The 27514-nt window shown below is 37.6% G+C and overlaps 2 protein-coding genes across 2 annotated transcripts in view; one reads left to right on the plus strand and one right to left on the minus strand.

Annotated features, from left to right (window-relative positions):
- The first annotated feature begins 308 nt into the window (after positions 1–308).
- The window catches only part of GTF2E2 (general transcription factor IIE subunit 2), an 89658-nt gene continuing 62452 nt past the window's right edge, over positions 309–27514 (plus strand). Inside the window, exons 1-3 of the mRNA XM_068971052.1 lie at positions 309–398; positions 4744–4907; positions 23128–23219. Of these exons, the coding sequence (XP_068827153.1) occupies positions 4748–4907; positions 23128–23219 (252 nt within the window). The 5' untranslated portion in view covers positions 309–398; positions 4744–4747. The remainder of the gene's footprint in view (positions 399–4743; positions 4908–23127; positions 23220–27514) is intronic.
- Positions 13893–14189, minus strand: SMIM18 (small integral membrane protein 18). Its single transcript, XM_068970369.1, has one exon. The coding sequence runs from the start codon at positions 14187–14189 to the stop codon at positions 13893–13895; it is 297 nt and encodes a 98-aa protein (XP_068826470.1).

A 27514-nucleotide genomic window follows, 5' to 3' on the forward strand; every position in this document is an offset into this window, starting at 1 on the left:
TTACGTCCCGCCCCCAATCATCCTCCCGTTGTCATGGAGATCGGGACGCCCAAGTGGGTAGATTTCCCTCCCGCGATACCTGGGCGGAGCGCGGGATGACGCATGCGCGTTCTCGGCGGCCGAGGCGCCGCGGTGCCTACCGGGATTGAGCTCTCAGCCGCCCGATCAGGAAGTGGCGGGCGGAGCCGGGGTAAGAGTCGCCGCCTCAGCCGCCGCCTCAGCAGCAGCCGCTAGTGCGAAGACCCCCGAGCTGGCGGGGCAGCGCTGGGCATGCGTGCCGGGCGGCGGAGGCGCTGACAACGAGCCCGAAGCGGCAGCCACGCGGGCGTGGGCGGCTGGTCCAGGCGGAGGCTCTGGGAGGCGGCGGCGGGGCGCGTGGGGCGGCCCTCCTGGCTCAGGTAGGAGCTACGGACGCCGGGTTTGGGGCGCGGAGCCTCAGCCTGTTGTTCTTCGGGGCCTCCTCCCATTCCCGGGGGCACGCGGCCTCCCATCCCGCGGGAAGCCGGGGCTGCGGTTCCCTGCCCGAAACGCTTAACCCGGTTACAGCCTCTCGGGAGCATTGTTTCTGAGGCCGGAGGTTCAGTGAGCAAAGTTTTGGGTTGGAAAGAGGGGAAATTCGAATTGGAGCGCTGGTCGTGCCTTTCCTGAGCCCCCAAACTTACATTAGCTGTAGCCGCACGGACCAGGTGTGTGGAGTTTGGGGAACCGCGGCGCCCAGCCAAGTAAAGGCTGTGATTTAGGCGCTCCTTCACGGATTTTTTTTTTTTTTTTTTCCAGCTTCCTCTTGGAAACCTAGTTTGGAATGATTCCTGACCTTGAGTTATAATAGTTTTCTGCAAAGTCTAAAGACACTTTCCAAAACAAGTCGCTGCGGTACTTTTTTCACTTCCACTTCTACATTGCTGTCTTTTCAGGGTTAAGCAGTCTCTTATTCTCAGCTTGCCTGCTATTCAAAGCACTATTGGCCCCTGCGAGGCTCAGGCAGGCAAATGAAGCAAGAGAGGAAAGAGTTGAAAGGTTGAAAGAAATCAAATGATAAACTGGATAAATGATAAAGTCAAATGATAATATGGGAGGAATGTGGGCTTTGCAGTTAAAAGATTTTCACTGAACCTTTGGCTTCTCAGTGGGGGAACACGTGAACTCACTCAGTTGTGGCAGTGATGTGTGTTTTAATGTAAAACGGGGAAGTTGATGTGTCCTGTTTACTACACAGGACATATGAAACTCTACAGATGCGGAGTAGTCTTCTGAGAAAAAGGTGGAAAAGTTAGAGCATGTGATGGTGAAAGACATTAAACCTTCTGTTCTAGGGACCATTGAACTTTACCCATACCACACAGGTCGCTTTTGTTTTGGAGGCTTTTACCAGCATTTTAGGTCTGGAATAAGGAGCACCTGGTTTAGGAATCAATCTCCTGGCATCCAGGCTGTGTACTTTCAGCTGTGTGATCTTAACTCTGTGTGATAGGATAAATACCTGGTATTTCATAGAGTTGTGAGGATCAAATGCTGTTAACATCCAGGTCTTTGTAAGGCTTTTATTTAAATCTGTGTTAAAATCGTGATTATAAAAGCCTGGGTTAATAATCTGTCTTTACAAAGTGAAATCAGCAGATGTTTGTTGTTTTAGGCTTGTTTCCCCCCTCCCTTCCCCCACCACATCATTGGGGAATTCTCCTTTCTTGTTCTAATACACTTTCCCTCCCCCAAGACTGTCTTCTGCCTTCCTCACCTGAGTATAATCACTGGGTTATTTCTTTTCAGATCCAAATAATAGTTCTGAAATAACACGTTGGTCTAGCTTTACTACTTAAAAAATCACTTTCACAAACATTTTCTCATTTTATTCTTACAGTTGGGCTAGATGTAGACAGCATTGGTAGTATCCTCATTTTACTTATGATGAAATTGGATTTAGAGAAGTCTAGTGGATTCCCTAGGTCATGTTACTGTTAGGGGTCAGAATTTAGGGAGGTCTTAGATTCGAGGTCCAGGGTCAGTGATTCTTCTTTCCTGAACTAAAGTTTGACAAGTTTATTTCTTATCAGTGCTTTTATAAAATTTTATTGAACTATAGTTAATTTACAGTGTTTCTAATTTCTGCTGTATAGCAGAGTGGCTTAGTTAAACATATACTCTTTGTCATATTCTTTTCCATTATGGTTTATCACAGGATATTGGACATAGTTCCCTGTACTGTACAGTAGGACCTGTTTATCCATTCTGTATAATAGTTTGCATTGGCTAATCCCAGGCTCCCAACCCTTCTCTTCTTTTCTCCCCGTCTTGCTTGACAACCACAAGCTTGTTCTCTACAATTGTGAGTCTGTTTTTGTTTTGTAGATGTGTTCCTTTATGTCATGTTTTAGATTCCACAAGTAATGAAATCATATGCTATTTGTCACTTTCAGACTTAGTGTGATAATCTCTAGGTCCATCCATATTGTGCATATAGAGTATTTCGTTCTTTTTCATGACTGAGTGATATTCAGTGCTTACATTTTTAGCGTGCCAAGTCACGTTTTATTTATTCATTGCTTTTTAAGCAAGTTGCTGAGTGCTTTCACATTCTCAAATGTAAGCTGCTTACTTGCAGGCAAGGATTTATCTTCCAAAACTTTCCAAAGGCTGCAGTGCAGTACAGTGCCCCGCAAACAGAAGACATTTAATAAAGGCTTGTAAAACTTATTAACAGAGAGGCTAGGGCAATTTAAAGATGTTCTTCTGTTTGTTAGTCGTTTACAAAATACTTATTGAGCTACCCCATGCCTGAAAGCTTCCAAAGTCTGAGAGTCTCTCTTCTCTCACAGAAGGGTGTGTGGGGTCTGGCTACCTGCTGCTTAAAAGCCAGTAAGCAGGCCAGGTTGGTGGAAAGGAAAGTTTGCTTATTTGAAAAAAAGCAGGCTGGGAGAGGGCATATGTCTGTCCAAAGGCCCATTCACTGCGCCGCCCCTCCCTGCCTCCCTCTCCCCCACCATTGGTGGTGGGGCAAGAGCTTTTATAGATAAAAGAAGGGGGCTGTTGCAGAAACAGCACAGTCAGCTCTGACAGTTATCTTCACTTTGGTCATCAGTGGTCTGACCAGCATCACCTTGGCTGCTTTAGGTACAGTTAATCTTCAGTTCCAGGGTCCATTTGTTCGAATTTCTCTGAGGCCAGTTCTCAGAATTGTGGCAGCTTCTGTTGTGGGTACAGTCTGGTCATCATGTAGTAACTTCTCCCACCTGGGGTTTCAGTATCTTTAAGACAAGCTCACAGGATATGGCTCAGAATATTATCTGTAGTCCTTGAGAAGGAACTAAAGGTCCTTGACTATGCTTAATGACTACATTACTATTATTTAGTCTCCTTTGATTGTTTTCCCTTGTTTCTTCATTTCTCACTTCTCTGAGTAAACTCTGAACCTTTCCACAGACAGAAGGCAGGCAGAGGACTTGGTAGGGGCAAGGGCCATAGGGTCCTGCTCCGTTTCATTTCCTCTGAGACTTTGCTTATGAGCTTATGAACACTGGTCTAAATAGCATAGAAATCGTTTACATAGTCATTTCGTGTACTTCTGAGACTCTCCATCGCGTTCTAGGGAGAGTTCAGACGAGAGGAGTGTTTTAAAAATACTTGTTGGATAACCTGTGGTTTCTCTGGTTGTACTGAAGTTGCTTAGAATGTTGAATTTTAAAACGGAAAAACCCCCAAAGAGATCTATCTAGTCCCACCTCCTTCCAAAGCAAGAGTTTTCTGTAGATATTTCTTAACAAATATTAATTCAACCTCTTCATTATTTATAATAGAGAGTCCACCAGTTTGAAAATATGCTGCTGCTGCCAAGTCGCTTCAGTCATGTCCGACTCTGTGCAACCCCATAGACGGCAGCCCACCAGACTCCTCTGTTCCTGGGATTCTCCAGGGACAATGATACTGGAGTGGGTTGCCATTTCCTTCTCCAATGCTTGAAAATATATCTTTTAATTAACAATTAATTCTGATGGTTCTTTTTTTACAGTGAGCCTAAATCTGTCTCCTGATTTCCTCCCAGTGCTTCTGAAGCGCCATTGTCCAGTAGGAATACTGTGTGAGCTGTGAGTGTCAGCCACACATGTAATTTAAAATTTTCTAGTGGCCATAATTTAAGAAAAAAGAAAAAATAGGGCAAATTAATGTTTTATTTAACCCCGTATATCCCAAATATTATTATATTAATCTCTAGTTATCACATCCATTTAAAATATTTCAGTAATTTAAAATGTTTTTTCGCTATATTGAGTCTTTTTAGTTTTTTGGCTGCACCTCATGCCATTCAGGGATCTTAGTTCCCTGACCAGGGACTGAACCTGTGTTTCCGGCATTGTCAGTGCAGTCTTAACCACTGGAGTATCAGGGAAGTCCCTGTATTGACTCTTTTTAAATCTGGTGTGTACTTTACACTTAGAGTACATCTCAGCTCTGTCCCCACTTAAGGTGCTCAATTGGCACTTCAGCCAGTGGCGGTCATCTTGGACAGCATAAGTTCTGGAGCTTTAGAGAATAATCCTGTTTTTCTTTACTAGAGCCTAGGGCAGTGCTTGGCACATAACAGGCATGAGTTAAAGATTTTTTTTGTAAGTGAATGAATACAAGTCGTAGAGAACTAGTAATAAAAGGCAATTTTGTTTGGGAAGTAACTTTTGTTGAGACCTGTGGATTTGGCATATACATTTGAGTTACTTGAATCTATATTAAAAAAATATTTTTTTACCTTTGCAGCATTATGGATCCAAGTCTTTTGAGAGAACGGGAGCTGTTCAAAAAACGAGCTCTTTCCACTCCTGTAGTAGAAAAACGTTCTGTGTCTTCGGAGCCATCATCATCAAAGAAGAAAAAAGCAAAGCTAGAACATGGAGGATCATCGGGCTCTAAACAAAATTCTGGTTAGTAGAATTGACTATTTAGTTTTTATTTTTCAGGGAACCACTTAGTCATGGTAAGTTCATTTTTTAGTTCAACATTCATATTGATTCTTAGATAGTTTGTTAAGTATAAGGGCTGGAATGATGAGTTTTTTTGCTCTTAAGATGTTAATAGTTGTTTTGTAGTTAGAATTTAGGTTATTATCTCTTTTAAAAAAAAAACACGTTCATTGAGGGTTAAATTACGTACCTTATAGTTCACTCATTTTAAGTGTATAATTCAAAGATTTTTAGTAAGTTTACAGTGTTGTGCAGCTGTTACTGCATTGAATTTTTGAACATTTCCATCACCCTCAAAAGATTTCTTGTGGCAATTGGTAGTCACTCCTTGTTCGCACCTCAGCCCCTGATAACTGATAATCTACTTTCTGTCTCTTTGCCTTTTCTGGACATTACATGTAAATGAAATTGTACAGAATATGTTCTTCAGCATGTGGCTTCTTTTTCCTGGCATCTATTGCGATGATAATGTTGTTCTTGTTTTTTGTTAATATGGTGCTGTGTGCTGTGCTGTGTTCAGGCTTTGTGACCCTGTAAACTGTAGCCCATCAGGCTCCTCTGTTCATGGAATTTTCCAGGCAAGAATACTGGAGTAGGTTGCCATTTCTTGTTCCAGTTAATTAAATGGCAACCTACTCCAGTTAATTAATATGGTATTAATTAATTACTTGATTTTCAGATGTTAAACCAACCTTGCATTCCTGGAGTAAATCCTACTTGGTTATGGGGTATAATCGTTTGTTGTATGTTTCAGTTTGCTGATACTTTATTCAGTGTCCATCCGTGTCATCCCATATATCAGCATTTCATTGCATTTTTATTGTTGAAGAGTATTTCACTAGATGGATATATCACAATTTGCCTATCCTTTTCCTGTTAATGGACATTTGGATTATTTCTGCTTTCTGGCTGTTAAGAATAGTGCTGCTGGGAACATTCATGTACAAGTCTTTGTGTGGGCGTGTGTTTATTTCCTTTTGCAAAGAGACCTGAGGAATTTCTGGGTTATGTGGTAAATTTATGTTTAACTTTTTAAGAAACTACCAGAATGGCTGTACCATATTACATTTCACCATCAATGCATGAGGAATCTGTTTTTTCTCATCCTTGCCATTTTGATTATAGCCTTTCTAGTGGGTGTGAAGTGATGTCATTGTGGATTTAATATGAATAAAATTTCATGTGCTATTGATCATTCATGTGTCTTTTGATGGAATGTGTATTCAGATTGTTTTTTGCTCATATGAAAAACTTGCGTTGTCTTCCTATTGACTTGTAAAAGTTGTTGTTTTTCTGCGGGCAGGTAGAGGGGTATGTTATGGCTTGCGAGATCTTAGTTCCCTGACCAGTGATTGAATCCAGGCCTTGGCAATGAAAGTGTGGAGTTCTAACCACCGGACAACCTTGTGGAATTCCCTTATATGTGTTTCTGGTGTCAAGATCATAAAAATATTTACTCCTGTGTTTTCTTCTAAGAGTTTTATAGTTTTAGCTCTCATATTTAGGCCTGTGATCCATTGAGTTGATTTCTTAATGTGTGGTTTTAATGTAAGAGTCTAAGTTCATCTTTTTGTGTGTGGTTATTCAGTTGTCACTGTGCAATTTCTTGGTGGGGGCGGGGAACCACTTTTCACTTTTGACTTGCATTGGCACCCTTGTTGAATATCAGTTGACTACAAATGAGTTTTTTTTTCCCTTCTGGAATCTCAGTTAGTTTCCATTGACTCATATGTCTAGCCTCATGCAAAGATGGGCACAATAAAGGACAGAAATGGTATGGATGTAACAGAAGCAGAAGATATTAAGAGGTGACAAGAATAAATACACAGAAGAATTATACAAAAAGATTTTCATGACTCAGATAATCACAATGGTGTGATCACTCACCTAGAGCCAGACATCCTGGAATGAGAAGTCAAATGGGCCTTAGGAAGCATCACTATGAACAAAGCTAGTGGAGATGATGGAATTCCAGTTGAACTATTTCAAATCCTAAAAGATGATGCTGTGAAAGTGCTGCACTCAGTATGCCAGCAAATTTAGAAAACTCCGCAGTGGCCACAGGACTGGAAAAGGTCAGTTTTCATTCCAGTCCCAAAGAAAGGCAATGCCAAAGAATGCTCAAACTACTGCACCATTGCACTTATCTCACACGCAAGTAAAGTAATGGTCAAAATTCTCCAAGCCAGGCTTCAACAGTATGCGAACCGTGAACTTCCAGGTGTTCAAGCTGGATTTTGAAAAGGCAGAGGAACCAGAGATCAAATTGCCAACATCCGTTGGATCATCAGAAGAGCAAGAGAGTTCCAGAAAAACATCTACTTCTGCTTTATTGACTACATCAAAGTAGTGGATCACGACAAACTGTGGAAAATTCTGAAAGAGATGGGAATACCAGACCACCTGACCTGCCTCCTGAGAAACCTGTATGCAGGTCAGGAAGCAACAGTTGGAACAGGACATGGAACAACAGACTGGTTCCAAATAGGAAAAGGAGTATGTCAAGGCTGTATATTGTCATCCTGCTTATTTAACTTAAATGCAGAGTACATAATTTAGGAACAGTGGGCTGGATGAAACACAAGCTGAAATCAAGATTGCCAGGAGAAATATCAATAACCTCAGATATGCAGATAACACCACCCTCATAGCAGAAAGTGAAGAAGAACTAAAGAGCCTCCTGATGAAAGTGAAAAACGAGAAAGAAAAAGTTGGCTTAAAACTCAACATTCAGAAAACTAAGATCATGGCATCCAGTCCCATCACTTCATGGCAAATAGATGGGGAAGTGGTGGAAACAGTGATAGGCTTTAGCTTTATGGCTCCCAAAATCACTGCAGATGGTTACTGTGGCCATGAAATGACACTTGCTCCTTGGAAGGAAAGTTATGACCAACCTAGACAGCATATTAAAAAGCAGAGACATTACTTTGCCAACAAAGGTCCATCTAGTCAAGGCTATGGTTTTTCCAGTAGTCATGTATGGATGTGAGAGTTGGACTATAAAGAAAGCTGATCGCTAAAGAATTGTTGCTTTTGAACTGTGGTGTTGGAGAAGGCTTTTGAGAGACCCTTGGACTGCAAGGAGATCCAACCAGTCCATCCTAAAGGAAATGAGTCCTGAATATTCATTGGAAGGACTGATGTTGAAGCTGAAACTCCAATACTTTGGCTACCTGATGCGAAGAGCTGACTCATTTGAAAAGACCCTGATGCTGGGAAATATTGAAGGCAGGAGGAAAAGGGGATGACAGAGGATGAGATGGTGGGTTGGCATCACCGACTCAATGGACAGGAGTTTGAGTAAAGTCTGGGAGTTGGTGATGGACAGTGAGGCCTGGCTTGCTGCAGTCCATGGGGTCACAAAGAATTGGACACGACTGAGTGACTGAACTGAACTGATGCCAGTACCACAGTCTCTTGATAGCTGTAGCATTCTAGTAACATTTTGGAATTGGGAGGTATAAGTCCTTCAGTCCTGTTATCTTTTTCAAGGTTGTTTTGGTTTCTCCTGGATCCTTTGCATTTCCATATAAATTTTAGGATCAGCTTGTTTTCATTTGTGAAAGAGTCACCTGTGATTTTGATGGAAATTGCATTGAGAATTGCTACCTTAACAATAGTAAGTCTTGCAGCCAGTTAAAATGGCTGTGTTTGCATTTATTTAGGTTTCTTATTTCTTTCAGCTATGCTTTTAGTATTTAATGTGTAAGTCTTGCTCTGTTAAATTCAAAATGGTTTTTTTTGATACTGTGAATGAAATTATTTTCTTAATTTGGTATTTGGATTGTTAATTGCTGCTTTTAGAAAAACACTATTTGTGTACATTGATCTTGAACTCTGCAACTTTGCTGAACTCATTATTTCTAGTTTTTGTGTGTGAAGTTTTACGGATTATATGAGATTGGGGTTTCCCTGGTGGTCCAGCAGTAAAGAACCCACCTGCTGTGAAGGTCCCACCAGGGACCAGCATCATTCCCCGGGTCAGGAAGATCCCTTGTGGAAGGAAATGGCAACCCACTCCAGTATTCTTGCCTGGGAAGTCCCTTGGACGGAGGAGCCTGGTGGGCTACAGTCCACAGGGTTGCACAGTCAGTGTAGCTTAGTGACTAAGCACAAGCACGTGTACGATAATGTCATTTGTGGATAGGAACTTTCACTTCAGCTTTCCAGTTTGAATACCTTTTATTTCTTTTTCTTGTCAATATTGGCTACTAATAGTAGTAAGTGTAATATCTTTGTCTTATTCCTAATCTTAGGGGGAAGGCATTCAGTCTTTCATGTTGTAATATGTTGTTAGCTGCAGGGAGTTCCTCTCTATTTCTGTTTAGTTTGTTGAGAACTTTTAATATAACTGTGTAGTGGCTACTATTAAATGCTTGCTTGGCATCCATGGATATGTTTGTTCTTTTTCTTATTGTGGATATTATGCTAATGCTAATTGATTTTTAAATGTTAAACCAACCTTATATTTTTGGAATAAATTATACTTGGTTCTGGTGTATAATCCTTTTTATTTGTTGTAGGATTCACTTTGTTGATGTTTTGTACAGGATTTCTGTATCTCTATTTGTGAGGGGTATCATATGGTCTGTAGTTTTTTGTGCCTGTTGGGGTATTTCTGGCCATAAAGTGATTTGTGAGGTATTCCCTTTTCCTCTGTTCTCTGGAAAGTTTTGATAAAAATTTCTTCTTAAATATTTGATAAAATTCCCACGGAAAGCCTTTTGGGCCTGATCTTTCCTTTGTGGGATGCTCTTCATAGAAATTTCTTCCTATAGATCTGTTCAGATTTTCTGTTTCCTCTTGAGTTAATTTTGGTACTCTGCGTCTTTCTTAGGAGTCTGTCCATTTCATCATCTACATTGTCCAAAGTTTTTCAGACTATTCCTTTGCAATGCTTTGATTTCTGTATGATCAGTAGGGCCATCCCTCCCCACTTTAGTTTCTGATTTTAGGAATTTTGTTGTTGTTTATTTGTTTTGGCTAGTCTCGCTTAAAGGTTTGTCAGTTTTGTTGATTTTTTTTTAATAAAAAGCTAACTCTTGGTTTCATTGGTTTTTCTCTGTTTTTCTGGTTTTTAAAAATTTTATTTCTACTTCATAATTTCTTCCCTTATTTTGGATTTAGTTTACTCTTAATATATTATTTTTTTAGAGAACTAGATCAGTGTAACTTAGTTCACAACAGAAATTATTTATCTACTTAAAAGTGTAGCAGTAGTAATCTTTACTGATGTCATCTTGTTATGTGGTTTTCAGACTGTTTTACTAACTGATGTTAAAGCAGAGCCAATTTTTCTATCAAAGCAGGTTTATCATTCTTTAGCACATACATTAGGTTTGATTATCTTTCCTTTTAGTTAAATTTAAATCAGACTTCTTTTTGTTCTTAAGTTTAATTTTTTGGCTGTCTTGTGTCCCCCAGGGATCCTGCCTATGGCCCCTGCATAAGGACTTGGAGTCTTAACCACTGGAGTTTCAGAAGTCCCTTAATGAAATTTATACTGAATTAACTCATAGTAAAGAATTTTGGGCTTCCCCAAAGGGGTTCAGTGGTAAAGAATCAGCCTGCAATGCAGGAGATGTAGGAGATTTGAGTTTGATCCCTGAGTTGGGAAGATTTCTTGGAAAAGAAAATGGTAACCTACTCCAGTATTCTTGACTGGAACATTCCATGGTCAGAGGAGCTTGGCAGGCTACAGTCCATGGGGTCTCAAAGAGTCAGACATGAATGACTGACTAAACACACATGCACAAACAAAATTTTAGAAACTGTTTTAAGCATTAGCAGAAATCTACTCTTAGAACTAGTCTCTCTTGTCTATTTAAGAATATCTTTTGGAGAAGGAAATGACAACTGCCTCCAGTATTCCTGCCTGGAGGATCTCATGGATGGAGGTGCCTGGCGGGCTACAGTCCATGGGGTTGCAGAGTTGGACACAGCTGAGCATCTGAGCAAGAATATTTTTGCTCCGAAATCCGTGGCTTAAAACAGCAAAGATTTGTTTCTGTTTCATATCACATGTTTGTCATGTGTTGACAGGGGTCTTAACTCATTGTAGTCACTCAAGGACCCAAGCTGACATAGTAGGTTATACTTCAAATGTTGTTGGTTTCAATGACTGAGGGAAAGAGAACTCTGGAAAATCTTGCCTGGCAGTTAAATGTTCTGGTTTGGACTTCCCTGGTGGCTCAAATGATAAAGAATCCACCTGCAATGCAGGAGACCTGGGTTTGATCCCTGGGTCAGGAAAATCCCCTGGAGAAGGGAGTGGCAACCACTCCAATATTCTTGCCTGGAGAATCCCATGGATAGAGGAGCCTGGCAGGCTGTGGTCCACGGGGTCGCAAAGAGTTGGACACAGCTGAGAGACTAGTACTTGGAGGTGACACATATCACTTCCTCTCACAGCTCATTGACCAGACCTCATCACAGGGCTATGTACCCCACCACTTCCATGTGCTGCATGAGAGGGGAGCTGGAAATACTGGGTGTAAACACCCAAGACTGCCATACCAGCCTAGCTTGGGTCCTTATCACTGGATTGCCCGGTCCGCTGCTTGCCAGGTCTCCTGGGCTTGCCTCTCTCCTGGCCATTCTGTTCACGACCGTCAGTGATTCTCTGCTGATGAATCTGATAGCTCAGTGTTCTTACACTCGGTGCTAGTGCCCCTGGCTTGGAGCCCCTCCAACATGCTTTGCTTTCTTCTGCCTCTTGGTCTTTGGTCATAATGTTTCCTCTTCATGGAACATTCTTTCTTACCTCCTTCCCTCTTTCCTTTGGTGAGCTCCTATTTCTCCTAAAAGTCTTTCCCACTTGCCAATTTGTGTTCATTGTTTAGCCTTTGAATTCCCACAGCACTCCCTGTTCTGACAAAGCTGATTGTGCTACTGTAATTGCATGATAGTGCTTAGTCCACTCAGTCCTGTCCGATTCTTTGCAACCCTTTGGGCTGTAGTCTGTAGTCTGCCAGGCTCCTGAGTCCATGGGATTTTCCCCATGGGAGATTCTCCAGACCAGAATACTAGAGTGGGTTGCCATACCCTCCTCCAGGGAATCTTCCCAACGCAGGGATGGAGCTTGCATCTCCTGTGTCTCCTGCATTGCAGGCAGATTCTTTACCCACTGAGCCATGATTACCTGTTTGCTGTTGTAACCTAATCACTCTCGCATAGAAGCACGCAATACGTATTTTTTGAATGAGTTAAATAAATTACAGAGTAAGGTAGGGAAAAGATAGTGCTCATGATCAAAAAGTCTGTTTATTAAAGGACCTGTATGCTTCCCATCTATGGCATGGACTCCAAGTTTTTCAATTTATGAAAATGTGGTTTTAACAATTGCTGAGAATTGCTCCTGGTTACCAAAGTATTCTGTATATCTAAGTTTCAGAAGTCCTTTGAAAGTTGATTATGTGATTTGTGTTAGTTTCTAACATTAGAGGAAAAATATAGAAAAAAAAATAGGTACTTCCCTGGTGATCTAGTGGTTAAGACTTTACCTTCCAGTGCAGGGGTGGGTGCAGGTTTGATTGCTGGTCCGGGAGCTAAGATCTTACATGTCTAGTGGTCCAAAACATAAAACAGAAACAACATTGTAACAAATTCAATAAAGACTTCAAAATAAATAAATACTCTGGATAAGGGATTTCAGACTGGCATGTAGGGCTCTTTAAATTGAAAACGATATTTATTTTTCACTTCACATATCAAATTTTTTCTGTTTTGCCATAATTTTCAGTAGCTTCTTAATCTTTTAAGTTGATATGACACATTTAGTTACAGGCTGTTGCTTCCATTTTTTGTTGTTTTGAATAATGCTATTGTAAACATCTTTGTATCTTGAGTTTCTTTGGAACTAATTTCTCAGAATAAATTTCCAGTTGTTTCTGGCTTAAGGGCAGTTGTAGTAGTTAAAACCATGTTTGCTCATGGCTTGTAGCGAAATAGTATCAGGGTTATAAAATTTAATACTGTACAGCCTTTGGCATTTCAAGAAATAAAACTGCCATATTAACAAGTGTTAAGTGGTCCTATCTTTTGACATTTTTAGCAGTTTTTTTGCATTGGGTATCTTAGTTCTTGAGAGTGTGAATATGAGAGGCATAATGAAAGGACAAGCTTAAGTGAAATTAGGAGGTGTGCTAGTGAGTTTCAGTTTGAAAATAGCTTGTCTTAGATTATGAATTTCTTACTAAAAAGTAAGTTGGTTTTATGAAATGTGTATGCAAGTGTCTTTGTGACCTTGCTGAGTATTTTGAGTCTTTCACACTAATTCTACATAAAACTTAAGTCTTTAAAACTATGAAAGTTGTCTGTAACTAACTAGAAAATATTGCTGCTTAATAAGTAGGGTCTTACATGTAAGTGGGGTATTTTACTTTGGACTTAGATAAGCATTTTAAGTAGAGTTTTAATTACCAAAACACAATAATGACTACTGTTTTTTAGTCCACATGATTTGTTTAGGTGTAAGTCATTTTGGGATCACTAGCCTTTCTTTTGTTTTTCAATTTACCTTTTAATGTTTCATATTGAATTCTAAGAATTAATCCAGTTTTTGAAGTGTCATTTTACCTTATTTTTTAAAATTTATTTATTTGGCTACACTGTGTGGCTTGTGGGTTCTTAGTTCCCCAGCCAGGGATTGAACCCAGGCTCACGGTGGTGAAAGCGTCCAGTCCTAACCACTGGCCTGTCAGAATTCCCTGAAGTGTCATTTTAAACAGGTTGGTCAATTACTCACATTTGTCAAAGTTTTATTGTATATTTAATGAAATAGATACAGACACAAAAAGTGCATATTTAGCTTGTTTTTCCCTTCTAGTAGAAATCTTTTAATTATTCATAGTCAATATTATAACAGCTGGTCTCAGAATTTTTTCTTTTTTTTCCTCAGTAGTTGAAGACTTTTCAAAGCTTTTGTTCATTCTGTGCAGAGTACTAGACCACTTCAGTTTCACGTTTTCTGATGTTGTCCATCATACTTCTGATAGGGTTTGGTTCATTTTTCAAGTCTTTTACAGTTTTGTTTTTCACAAAGCAGCAGCAATCAAGTACTTCATAAAGAAAAGCCAGCACCACTAAAGAAACCACTGTAAATATAAATAAAAGCAGAATGACAAAGCAGGCAGTGTTCCAGTTATCGTGGAAAGGGTAAATTTTTTGAACTTGAAAACCGAGATACTGATAAACAGATGTAGTGGTTTCATTCCAGAGGCTGGAGCTCAGTGAGGCCATTCTTAGAGATTCTACTTCTTATATCACTCCTTTGAACCTATAGAAGGTAGAAAATGAATATATGTAACCAAACTCAACAAATTTGTCAATTAAAATCTCAGTTCTAAGATTTGTTAGTCAGTTTATATAGACTGCGTGAATCTTCCTTATTTTCTGTCAGAATTAATACCAAAATGGTGTTCTTGAGTTTTTCTATATTTCTGTGTTTATAGAGTATAAAATTCTATAAACCATACCATGGTTTTTTTTTTTTTAATATATATCACTTGTTAGACAAGTGTTTATCTTCAAGATTCATATATAGAAATTAACTGCTAATGGAGGGAGAAAAAAGGCAGCTGAATTGGTTTAAAATTTGACTAAAGCGGTAGTCACAGAACTTTTATCTAAAAGAAAAAAAAAAAAAAGCTAAACCAAAACTTAGCATTTTAGAGTTGTGTTCTTCAAACTGCCCCCAGAAAAGCTTTTCTCATACCTTTGTAGGTCCTTCTCACCTCCCTGGTTCAGTGTATTCTGTGTTAGTTCCACACCTTTAAACTTCTAAGACAGGTGATGTAAATCAGGAGATAATGGCTGAGTGAAAGACAGTAGAGAAAGAAAAGCCAAATAAAAAGTTTTCAGAATAAGGATAATACAGTTTTAGATTAAAGTTGCCTATGAAGAGACCTTAATCTTAGGGTTTTTTTGTTTTTTTATGTATATATATATATGCATATGTTAATCTTAAATGTTTCATAATACTTAAATTATGGACAGGAATAGTTAAGGGAAAAAAACAGGCAGATTCAGCATTCCACAGGTATGTATTATTAAATTTTTAAATTAAAAATTAAAGTTTCACTATTGCATTGAGCTTTGCTCCTGTTGACCTGATACTTGTTGGGCCTTAAGTGGGACCATAAGGATTGAAGATTTGATAGTATTAAAAATGAAAAATGACTTTTTATTATCTTAATCATCAAAGATAATCTTTTTAAGCTTTTTGAAAGACGTTCTAAAATACATAAATACTAAGAAATTTTGAAATGAGAGGAAAAAACCCCAGAGTCCCACTTCCCTAATTCAGTGACTGTTGTCAGTTTGTATGCTTTCTTTTATGAAAGAAATGAATTATTTAGTGTGCTTTTTTTGCTACATAGTTGTAAGTAGACTTTTATTCTTGTAAATAAGTGTTTATTGATTACCTGCTATGTAGCAAATACTATTCTAAGTGCTAGAGATAACTTGTGTGTGAGAGTATGTTTCATTTATAGACAATTTCAAGGTAGTGTGAAAGTGCATGATAAATACCCCCATACTTATAACACAGCTTCATTTCTCAACTCTTGGCCAGTCTATATCTCTACCCACTTCCATCCCATGGAATATTTTGAGGCAGATTCCAGACATGTCACTTCATCTAGGAATATTTCAGTATGTATATCTTAAGAGGTGAGGACTCTGTTTTTAAATATAACTGCAGTATCATTTTCAAAAATGATTAAAGCTTAAACCCCTTGCCCCCACAAATGTAACAGTTTAATTCCTTAGATTTCTGTTTTCCTTATAAATATAACTAAAACTTTGCTGTTAATAAACTAATATTTTCCAAGCTTTTTTTTTTTTATTTTCCAAGCTTTTTTTTTTTTAATCTGGTTTGCTTGGCAAGTCCTTTCACTTCTGGATGGACTTGGTTCCTTCCTTTCCTCTTTCGTGTATTTTGAAGGTTAAATTGATGATCTGAGGGCAAAAATAAAGGTTTAAGTTCATTTTTTCTTGTTGGATTTAAGAATCCTTCCGTTTTATGATGTTTGGTGACCTTTCATCTTGAAATGAGAGACAGGAGACTAATGGACAGTAATTGAATCAGTTGCTTATGGGAGATACAAAAATACATTGTCTGGCACGTGGGTATCTGATAACTTACAGTCTTGTGGTGGTTATTGTTTAGTCCCTTAGTTGTGTTCTACTCTTTGATTTGTTACCCCTTATTCTTTGCGACTGTAGCCCGCCTAGGCTCCTCTGTCCAGTGGGATTGCAGACTATGTCAGGAGACCCAGCCTTTCAAAGTTACTCTTTTATTTTTTGTTTTTTTCTTTTCCAGGTCCACCCTAGGAGAAGGCAGGGTTTCTGAGTTGCACAGCTCCAGGGAGTATCAGTCGCGTTCGGGGTGTGGTGGGTGCCTTTCAGATAGAATACAGTGTACCCTGGGGTTGTGCAGTGTGAAGGTCCTGATAGCCCACCCTTCCTCCTTTGCATGGTTGCTGCCTTAACAGTCAAGTAACCTGTAGAAGCTAACTCAAATGGAGACGAAAGTTACCTCCTTTTGACCCAGCCTTGCTGATAGAGTAGTGTCATGTATGCGTGTGCACAAATGCCTGAATAATGGAAAAAAATCCTTTTGAATTTTTAACACTGCTAAAATAAAATGCAGATATTCCTTGGAGGGGTAACACAGATTGTTAGTTATTTTTGCTTCAGTATGAATGAGTTTTAGGTTCTTTTTGAAAAGCAGAGTGAATAGAGGAGAGGGAGAGGAAGAAGATGAAGGCCTCGGGGAAATCGGGGTAAGGGTGTCATATGTGGATGCGTAAGAACAGGAAGAATTGCCTGAGCCCTATCTAGTGATTTTACCTTGGTCCACCTAGCCCTCTCCAGCACAGATAAAAGTATTCGTTAGGCCTTTCAGGTTGTGATGCAGGTTGTGTTAAGGCCTTTCAGGTTGTGATTCCTTTATAAAATTTGGAAATTTCTTTTGAAATTTCTAAATCTGACATTAGAACTGACTGCAGGGAGAATCATGGCAGGGGGGGTAGGAAAGAGTAGAGTCAGGCAGTTTCCACATTTTACCTCTCAGATTTAACCTATCCTAATAATTAATTTAAACTTCTGTTTTTCATGACTGATTTCAGAAACATTATTCTAGCAATTTTAAATTAAAAAGTGTCATTTATAATCTTATCTCCCTAACATATCAAACTTTTAATTTTTTTTTTCTCCTCCTAGAAATTGGCTGTGTAAAATGTGTAAGTCATACCTGGTTGAAATTATACTGAATTTACTCCTTTGTATTTTAATTTATTATGAGTAAGTCTTTTAAAATTTGTGGTGACTTTTTAAGACCGGGGAGAAATTATAGAGACTTAATAATTAAGTTATTTTTTCAAAATGAAATTTTAGAATGATCAGAAAGTTGGCTTAAGGAACTTTGTATTCTATTTATTTTTGAGGTACAAGTGAACTGCTTAAAAATTTTTCAGGTCCCCTTCTCCCTTTAAAAAAGAAAAAAAGCGCGAGGGAGGGAAAGAGATGGAATGGGAGAGATAAGGAGAGGAGAGAAGGGGGCAGAGAGACACACACAGACTACATTCACTTACTTGAGGCTGACTTGTACCTATCGTTGAACTGTTCTACTAGTTACATTAATACAGTATAGTCACACAATCGAATGTTATGCGTGAATGTGTGACTGTAGTGACCCGGAAAGATCTTAGGATATGTTGTTAACTGAACAAAGTGCAGGACAGTATGTGGAGGAAAAAGGGAAATAATATGTATTTTTAGTTACTTGTATCTGCACAGGAATCTTGGGGATATACAGAAATTAATAACAATGGTTACTTGTGGGGTTGGTTGGAGAGTAGAGTCAGGTGATAGGAATGTGTGTGAAACTTGTCAAGGTGTACCTTGTTATAATCCTTTGGTTTTCGAACCATTTGAATGTAGTTATTCAAAGCCAAAAGTACTCCTTGCCTTTGGCTTTTAATAGTTTATTGTGTTTAGATTACTTCTAAAATAGAATTAGTGCATCGTGACTTTGACTAGACTGCGTACTTTATCCACATGCAAACTTGCTTATAATAATTATGCTTGGAATGGTGACTATGGATAGACGTATGTGCCACCTCCAAGGGTACTTGTAAGTTTTTTGTTGTGGGTATCTAAGCAGTTTTCAGAGTATATACATAGCAAGTTTATGTTGTGAATGATGACAGTTTGCCATTTGTGAATGTGTTGATTAACTGATGAGCAGCTCAGAACATTCACCCTTTAGTTAGCTTCTGGGCATAACCTGGAAAAAGTAAACCCTGTAATCTAGATTTATTTTCCACCTTACATGTAATGTGGTTTATTCTTTCATAGTACACTAGAACTCGAATAATTTTGTGTGTTTAGGTTAAAATCTAAATTTTTGATGAATTAGACATAATTAGATATGTATGTAGAGGGGCTTCCCAGGTGATAATAGTGGTAAAGAACCCGCCTGCCAATACAGGAGACATAAGAGACACGGATTTGATACCTGGGTTGGGAAAATCCCCTGGAGGAGGGCATAGCAGTCCACTTTTCAGTATTCTTGCCGGGAAAATCTCATGGACAGGGGAGCCTGGTGAGCTACAGTCCATAGGGTCGCATGGAGTCAGAGACGACTGGAGCGACTTAGCATGCACGCGAATATGTAGAAAGTCATTTACCAATAGGATTCTCATGTATTATGATACTGTTTTTGAAATTAAAATGTTAATTTATATGAAGCAAATGCTGTAAACATGCCTTAGAGAAAGTGAGAAAACAGTCAAAGGTGGGAACAGTCTGTTACACATATATACACAATTATATAGATAATTTTTAGTTTTTTAAAATATAAATTCCCTTCACCTAATTCCTCCCATTTTAAGGCCCTAGTGAAATATTTGTGGATATAGGACTTGGAACTGTTCTGGAGCCCTTGAATTGCCAGATCGAAATAAAGTTATGCTTTTGTTCTATTTATGGAAAAAGCCCTTGAATTGAATTTTCTGGTGCCTTTAAAAGCATATCCCTTTGAAATATGAACAATTAATCATAATAGCTTTTACATATAAAATAGCTCACCCAACTCTGGAACTGTCTGGGGTAGGCCATGTATCTAGTTAGCTGGGGGAAATGGCAATGAGCCTCCATCTGTATAACTATAGACCATTACCAGTAAGATGTAGGCTGATTATAGCGTTAAGACAGTTTGGGAGGTAGGAGTTTCTGTCTGAAATTTGAGTTATGAGTTAACTGTTATTTGACAGTTATTTTTATTTGATCTGAGACTGTTTTTGAGCTCTCTTACTTTGGGTAGCAAGCAAGAATATTTCCTAAGCAATTAACCACATTGTACTGAGTCTGGAGAAATCTGCTTTCAGCAACCTTTGGGCTTTGTAGGGGATACCTTTCTCATGCTGGCAGAACACTGATTATTATAGAAGGAACAAAAATGAAAAAAAAAAAAACCTTTAAAATTTAAAATAGATTTACCAGCAAAGAAAAGGGCAGAAAGGTCAGTATATATAGGTAATATTTTAGAACTCTAGCATTTACTAAATAGTTACATTTTCATGCTTGAATATTTCAAATTCATATAAGATTTGAAATTTGGTCAGCAAGTTGATAGTAATTCTTAGTAGACATGAATGATGGCTCTGAGCTATGAAACTAATCTTATTACCTCAAAAGGTACCCTCCTCCCTCCCTTAACCAATTCTTCTTAGGACATATTTTCATTTTAAAATGTAGTTTATCAAAAAAGACTTACTGTTTATTTATTTTTGAAGATTAGTTTAAGAATAACTACAACATATTGAAATACTGTGAAAAATACATATTTCTGTGGCATGTAAAAATGAAACATTAAGTAGATTTTTATTTAATAATAGCATGACTTGTATGTTACAGTAATAAAGACTTTAAAATTTGTAGAAAATTATTTTAATTAAAATGTATGAAAATCTAAAGCTCTGTCTCTGAAAATCATCTCATTTCTTACAGTATAATGTAGCCTAGTAATGGTACTTTTGTGGTCTTTTTATTTTTATATAGAAATCACTGTGATTATTGGCCTTCTCTGCATGTACACTTAAATAAAAACAATTTTGAATATAGTCATACTTTCTAAAATATAATAAACTTTAATATAAGTGCTTTAAATTTGTATGTATAATCAGAAAGCTTTAGTCCTGGATTTGCTTTTAGTCTAGATTCTTCTTTAAGAAAAATCCTTTGTTAAGACAGAGCAAACTGCTGAAATGAAATAGCTCAGAGAAAATGAAATTTGCAAGTAATCTCTTAATATCAAATGCATATGGCTTACTCTAAGGTCTGGATATAGATCAGGTTCATAGAAAATGTCATGAATTTTCCATTAAGGCACAGATGGTAAGCGTGCTTGTCAAATAGCAAAGGCGGTCCTCATATTTTCATAATAAAATCCTACCAGACAATGAAAAGAATAGAGGTTTTTTGGTCTTCAGCAGGAACAAAGCTTTCTGCCTGGGTTTTATGGTAAAATATTTATATTGTATCATAAGACCATGTATTATTAAATGAAAAGATCTCAGGAACCTACCTCTCGTCTGAAGGGCTGCCGTTGAAGAGATGGTTTCGTCTGTTTGTAATGCAGTCTGGTGCATAGCTAGGATGGAGCTGCGCCTCTATTGGCTGAACCACAGGGCAGCTGACAGTTTCCTCTATGTTCATTTGCAGTGAGTCCTGCCACCCTGAGTAAATCATTCATAAACTTGAATAGAGCTGACTGGGTTCTCAACTGTCCCCCCCTCTTTAGGCCTAATTTTTTTTTGTTTTTAAGCTAAATTTCTGCATAGGAATTTATGAGTTAGTAACAAATTGATGATTCCTTATTGTTTAGCTGTAGAATTTCTGATCCTTCAGTGATTATTTAAGTGCTCAGGCTAGAAGCTAATCTCGAGAGAGGCAGTAACCTGGGAAACCAGCAGTCCAGGTTCTCCAGCGTGGTGTTCCCTCCACGAATTGTGCATAGACTCTGATAAATGATATTCTCTTTTCTCTTCTTTCAACTTGCCATTTATATGAATCTGACTCTGGAAGTGATTATTTCCATGTGGTAGTTTGCTTTAGATGAAATTCTGAGGGAGAAGAGAAAGAAAAAGGTTTTTATCTCTACTAACTGGGAGAGGGTTAACTTTGGTAGGTACAAAAAAACCATTTGTGAAGTTAAATTGCAAAAGAACCCTCAGTTGGATGTTTAGAGATAGAATGATGTTTCTATTATGGTTTATTAGAGTTGTGGTCTAAGTGTAACAGTCAAGGTTTTTATCTGTGAGAGTGGCTATTAGAACAGCAGCCGACTGGGTTAGTGCTTGCTGTGCAGACTTACTTTTTAAAATTTTGAGTAAGTCACATTTGTTTCTAAGACCAGTAAAGGAGTATGTGGAAATAATCTTATTATGTTCATTTGTTCAGTCAACTAATATTTATTGTTTATTACTCCTGGCATTGCGGTTAAACACTGGAGACCTTATGGTAAACAAAACTGTATATGCTTCATGATTGACCATTTGCATGGTGCATATCCTTAGCATATTGTCCTTAGCTATTATTCATAGTCTTCCCAGTTGTTTATTTAGTATTGTAGGATGAATGTATTACTTTAATAAGAATTCACTAAATATGTGTTTATGAATTCCTGTATTCTGAAAAAATATCCAGTTGGAAATGGAATAATTTTGTTAAATGCTAACTAATGATTCTTACACCAGGCACATCACAGTTGACCACTGGATTGGAATCTTGAGTCTGCCACTTATTAGTCTGTTTTCTTACGTTTAAAATGAGACAGTGAAAACCTCTTAAATAGGATTTCTGGGAGGGATTAAATGAGAAAACATTTTAGCATGATTCTTGGCAATAGTCAGTGTTCAGTGAAGGTTAGTTACTTCACTGTTTGTTATGAGTGTCCTGAACACCTTGAGAAAATGAGCTACATAGGAAGTGTATCATAACTGAAATAGCAAATGAGAAGGCACACCTGTAAGGCATTCTTAATGTTATTTCAGAAAACATAAAGTAGACTTTAATGTGTCAATTAAGTTTCATTAAAGTTGTAGCAGTTATTAAAGGAATATTGCATATGAGGTTTCATTTTAGTCTAAAAAAATCATACTCAATAAAGCCTTTTCACTAACTAATCTCAGAGGAATATTATGCTGCCTTCTAGAAGCTATTCTTTTGGATCTCTGACAGTTGTTCCATTTGACTTGCGGTTATTCTAATGCATTCTTTTGTTTAAATTATTATTACCAAACTGGTGCCAGAAATTGACTCTCCCCGCTTTTATTTAACCTCTTCCATTGTGGATCAGCCACATGAGAACTTTATAGCATGTGATCTGATTCCTTGCTAATAGAATGTGTACTTCTGAAATGTCTTCCTAGTATTTACAGTGAATTTTTCACTCTTGCTACCCATGACCTGTAGAACGCATTTGTGATGCAGTGGTAGCATTTGGATTTCTGCCTGTAAATATGCAACAGAATGGTATATGTTGTGAACCAAATGATCTATGTAAATTGCTCCTTGTATCATGCAGTCGTCATTTTAAAGTCTTCATGTTTATACAGTGGTACTGCTTACATTTTTTATTCCAATATATTTCTGAAGTTGATTTTAAAGTAGTTATGGGATCACTTTTTATTAATTCCCATTGATCAATACCTATTTGTTTTATGTTGATAAGCAGAAATTGATGTACTTGGTGATAAATTGAACTTTTTATCCCTTAGAAGTAATCTACCCACTTCTCATGGTTTTAAGGTTGTTAGAAAAGCACTATGGATCAGATTGTGATTTGTATTGTCCTCTTGTTTAAAAAACTTTATTTTTAATTTTGGAGGAAATCTAGTCAGGCTTAAGGAAGGAGTGAGATAAAGGTGCTTATAAAAGAAATATATTTTAATGCTTTTGAAGGATTTGTACTTTGTTTCTATTCTCAGAAAATAGTTACTACACATGCAAAGATTTTGAATTTGTCACCAAAATTTCATAGGGTGGAGTTTTCTAGATAGAAAAACTCAATAAATATTTTACCAGATTTAAAATCATCTTAGCTGCTTAAAAGTAGATAATCACATCTAATATGAAAATGTTGTAATTGTTTTTTGAACTTTATTTTCAGATCATAGCAATGGATCATTTAATTTGAAAGCTCTGTCAGGAAGCTCTGGATATAAGTTTGGCGTTCTGGCTAAGATTGTGAATTACATGAAGGTAAGTACTTTTCTCAACTAACAAAAATTCTTTTGGTTTTGGGCAGAAGGGGATTGGAATTTTCAGAAGTAAATTTGTATATACATGCCAAAATTTATCAAATTGTATGTTTCAATATGTGGTTTATTGTATGCCTATTATACCTCAGCAAAACTGTAAAAAAATATTTAATGCTTCAAGGTGTTTACATTATAGCAAGTTAGCTTTGCAGTGAGTCATATATTTTATTTACATTGCAGAGCAGTAGTTGAAGTACACAGTGTGAGCCCACCATTTCATTTAATAAAATTGTGCTCAGGCAGTAGAGATAGCCACCTCTTAATTAGTCAATACCTGTTGGCAAAACCAATGAAAAAATGTGAATGATTTACAGGATCTTACTTCCATTGATGGTGAGAAGTAAAAAACACAACATAGTTCAGGGAGATGGTAGTAGTTGGCTTTTCTACATCCTGGAGGGTGAAAATCAAGATTTACTTTAGAAAAGCTTTGACTTCAAAAGAATTAGAATTTAATGTTTGATGGGAGATTTAGTATTTTTTGAAGTAGATTTTGAAGTTTTGATGATACAACATTTGGCTTTACTAAAAATTCTGAACCTTAACTTAGTGTATCAAAGTGAAATTTCATGTAGCTAAAATGGTTATGTCATTTCAGATTTAATCTCTTTGTCTGCCAAACTCATATTCTGTTTAGTTACTATTTGCACCTCTTGAAAAAAAGTCATGGAAAATACTACTGATATATCTGTTGTTATTTCATGTTTTAGCTGTTTGTTCCTTAGTATATAAATCAGATTTATGTGAAGGCTTTTCTTTTGTAATTTAAGAGAACTTGGTAACTGTCTGGCTATATCTGAAATCTGTGGTTTGTATTTGATTTTTGGTAGAAATCTGTAATTTCCCATTATTGAGTAATACACGCTCATATTTAGGCATTCATCTTTCATTCCATCCATCCATTCCCCCACATGGTAAACACTTATTAAAACCTACTGTATCCTGTTAGGGGCAGCAGAGAATAAGATGGTTACATAGCATTACCAGCTCTGTGAACTTGAATTTGAGCAAACTCCAGGAGATACTGGAGGACAGAGAAGTCTGGTGTGCTGCAGTCCATGAGGTTGCAGAGTTGCACATGACTTTGCAGCTGAACAATACTATATGCTAATTATGGCACGAATAGTATGAACACCCAGACGAATGTATGCCCTTGAGGCTATCAGCCTTTTGAGGGAGACTGACATTTAAGTCTCATGTTTTTGGTATTTTGCTAAAAGTTTTCATTTTATAGCTTTGTTAATCTAGAACAGCAATCTTAAAATTTTTACTCAAATGCTCCCTGAAACAGTTTTGAAAAACTGTGTGTTCCTTTGCACATATTTAAATTGATAAATGTAATTTTTCAGCAGAATTTTTGTTTAAATGAAACATAGTCGACCCACTCCAGTATTCTTGCCTGATAGAAAGAGTCAGACACGACTAAGTGACTAACTTTTCACTTTCACAATTTGTATTAGTTTCAGGTGTATGACAAAGTGATTCAGATGGGTTTCCCATTCTAGGGTACTGTAAGATACTGAATAAAGTCCCCTGTGCTATACAGAAGGTCCTTGTTGTTTATCTGTTTTATATATAATAGTGTGTATCTGTTGACCCCAAACTCCTGTTACTCCCTGCCCACCTCCCCCCTACCCACTGTGTTCCCCTTTGGCAACCATAAGTTTGTTTTCTATGTCTCAGTTTATTTCTGTTTTAACAAAAGTATACATAGTGGCACAGAGTGAAATTACTGGCATATTTTAATATTTTAAATAAAATATAGCACTCTTAAATTTATCTTAGGGAATCTAAATGCCATTTTTTAAAATATAAAAACAAACTTCAGTGGTTGGGAATTTTAATTATTTTTCCTTTCAGCTTGTATGGTAGTTCTGTTACTCCTGCCGAATTCTATGCAAGTTTTACATATTGTCGTGCTCAGGAATCTTCTGTTGGTCATCTGTCTAACTCCTTTGTCATGGCACTATGTATATGCAGTAAGGGATGTTTTCCCTATGACCGTAAGACTTACATATTTTCTGGTTTGAGTTATAATTATTCTTACCATGTAGTTGCTTGGAATAACATAAATACATAAAAATTTTGATTAAAATGCACTTTGTAATAATTATATAACAGAAATCCATTTTTAATGAAATAAATGGAGCTGTCTTTCTCCAGTGGTTCTTGTATCTGGAGATAATATTTATTAATAGAATGAAATCAGGTTTGACATCAATTTCTGGTCTTATTTTGAGATTTTGTAGTGCTGCAAAATAAAAATGTTGATATAAATACGTTCATTCCAATAGAAATTTTGTGGTAGAAAACCTTCCAAATTGTGTGCCAAAAATCACACGGTGACTTATCAAGCATTTCTCAGTTGACAGTTCTATTAATATGAGGTCCTCCTTCAGTTTTGTTGAATGCAGAAGAATGGGAATCACCTAATTAGCCAAAGAATTTGTTACCTTGTCTTCAACCATTTTTTCAGTTCTACGATGTATGTCAAAAAAGTTTTACTAAGACTTCAGTAAAATAAGTGATTATATTAGTTTCCTCCTCTTCTCTGTTTAGGCACTTTTGTTAATCTCATATATTCAGAAGCAGTTGAAAAATAAAAATGTTAGTTTCAACAGTTTTGCCAATGCAATTTTTAATGAAATATTTTTATGTTTATAAATATACCTTTGCCAAAGCTGTCATGTTAAGGTTTAGCATATTCAATTTATGGAAATTTTTTCTTGGTTAACAAAACTAGTTTCCACTGTCAGGCCAACTGTATATATCAAACTTATTTTTTATCACTAAATATCTTTTACTGTTGTTTTGTTCAGTTGCTTAGTCACCCAACACTTTGTGACCCCATGGGCTGTAGCACGCCAGGCTTACCTGTCCTTGACTGTCTACCAGAGTTTACTCAAACTCATATCCATTGAGTCAGTGATGCCATCCAAGGATTTCATCCTCTGTCATCCCCTTCTCCTCTTGACTTTGTCTTCACTAGCATCAGGGTTTCTCCAATGAGTCGGCTGTTTGCATCAGGTGGCCAAAGTATTGGAGCTTCAGCTTCAGCATTTGCCCTTCCAATGAATATTTGATGTTGATTTCCTTTAGCATTGACTGGTTTGATCTTGCCATCCAAGGAACTCTCAAAGAGTCTTCTCCAGTGCCACAGTTTGAAAGCATTGGTTCTTTGGTGCTCAGGCTTCTTTATGGTCCAACTCTCATATCTCTACATGCCTCCTGGAAAACCCATAGCTTCAACAACTTTGACTCTGTGTACCTTTGTCGACAAATCACTGTGGACAAGGACTGCAGCCATGAAATTAAATGCACCTTTAATCCATTGTCTAGGTTTGTCATAGCTTTTTTCCAAGGAGCAAGCGTCTTTTAATTTCATGGCTGCAGTCACCATCTGCAGTGATTTTGAAGCCTAAGAAAATAAAGGCTGTCACTATTTCCATTTTTCCCCCATCTGTTGGCCATGAAGTGATGGGACTGGATGCTGTGATCTTACTTTTTTGAATGTTGAGTTTTAAGCCAGGTTTTTCACTCTCTTCTTTCATCTTCATCAAGAGGCCCTTTAGTTCCTCTTCACTTCCTGCCATAAGGATGGTGTCGTCTGCTTATCCGAGGTTATTGATATTTCTCCCAGCAATCTTGATTCCAGCTTGTGCTCCATCCAGCCCAGCATTTTGCATGATATACACAGCATATAAGTTAAATAAACAGGGTGACAATATACAGCCTTGACATGCTCCTTTCCCAATTTGGAACCAGTCTGTTCCATGTCTGGTTCTAGCTGTTGTTTCTTGACCTGCATACAGATTTCTCAGGAGGCAGGTCAGGTGGTCTGGTATTCCCATCTCTTGAAGAATTTTCCACAGTTTGTTGTATCCACACAGACAAATGCTTTAGCATAGTTAATGAAGCAGAAGTAGATGTTTTTCTGGAACTCTTGCTTTTTCTGTGATCCAGCAGATGTTGGCAATTTGATCTCTGGTTCTTCTGCCTTTTCTAAATCTAGCTTATATGTCTGGAAGTTCTTAGTTCACGTACTGTTGAAGTCTAGCTTGGACAGTTTTGAACATTACTTTGCTAGCATGTGAAATGAACACAATTGTGTGATAGTTTGAACATTCTTTAGCATTGCTCTTCTTTGGAACTGGAATTAAAACTGACCTTTTCCGGTTCTGTGGCCACTGCTTTTCAAATTTGCTGGCATATTGAGTGCAGTAGTTTAACAGCACC

This window comes from Capricornis sumatraensis, chromosome 4, assembly GCF_032405125.1.
Source record: "Capricornis sumatraensis isolate serow.1 chromosome 4, serow.2, whole genome shotgun sequence".
Classification (NCBI taxonomy): Eukaryota; Metazoa; Chordata; class Mammalia; order Artiodactyla; family Bovidae; genus Capricornis; species Capricornis sumatraensis.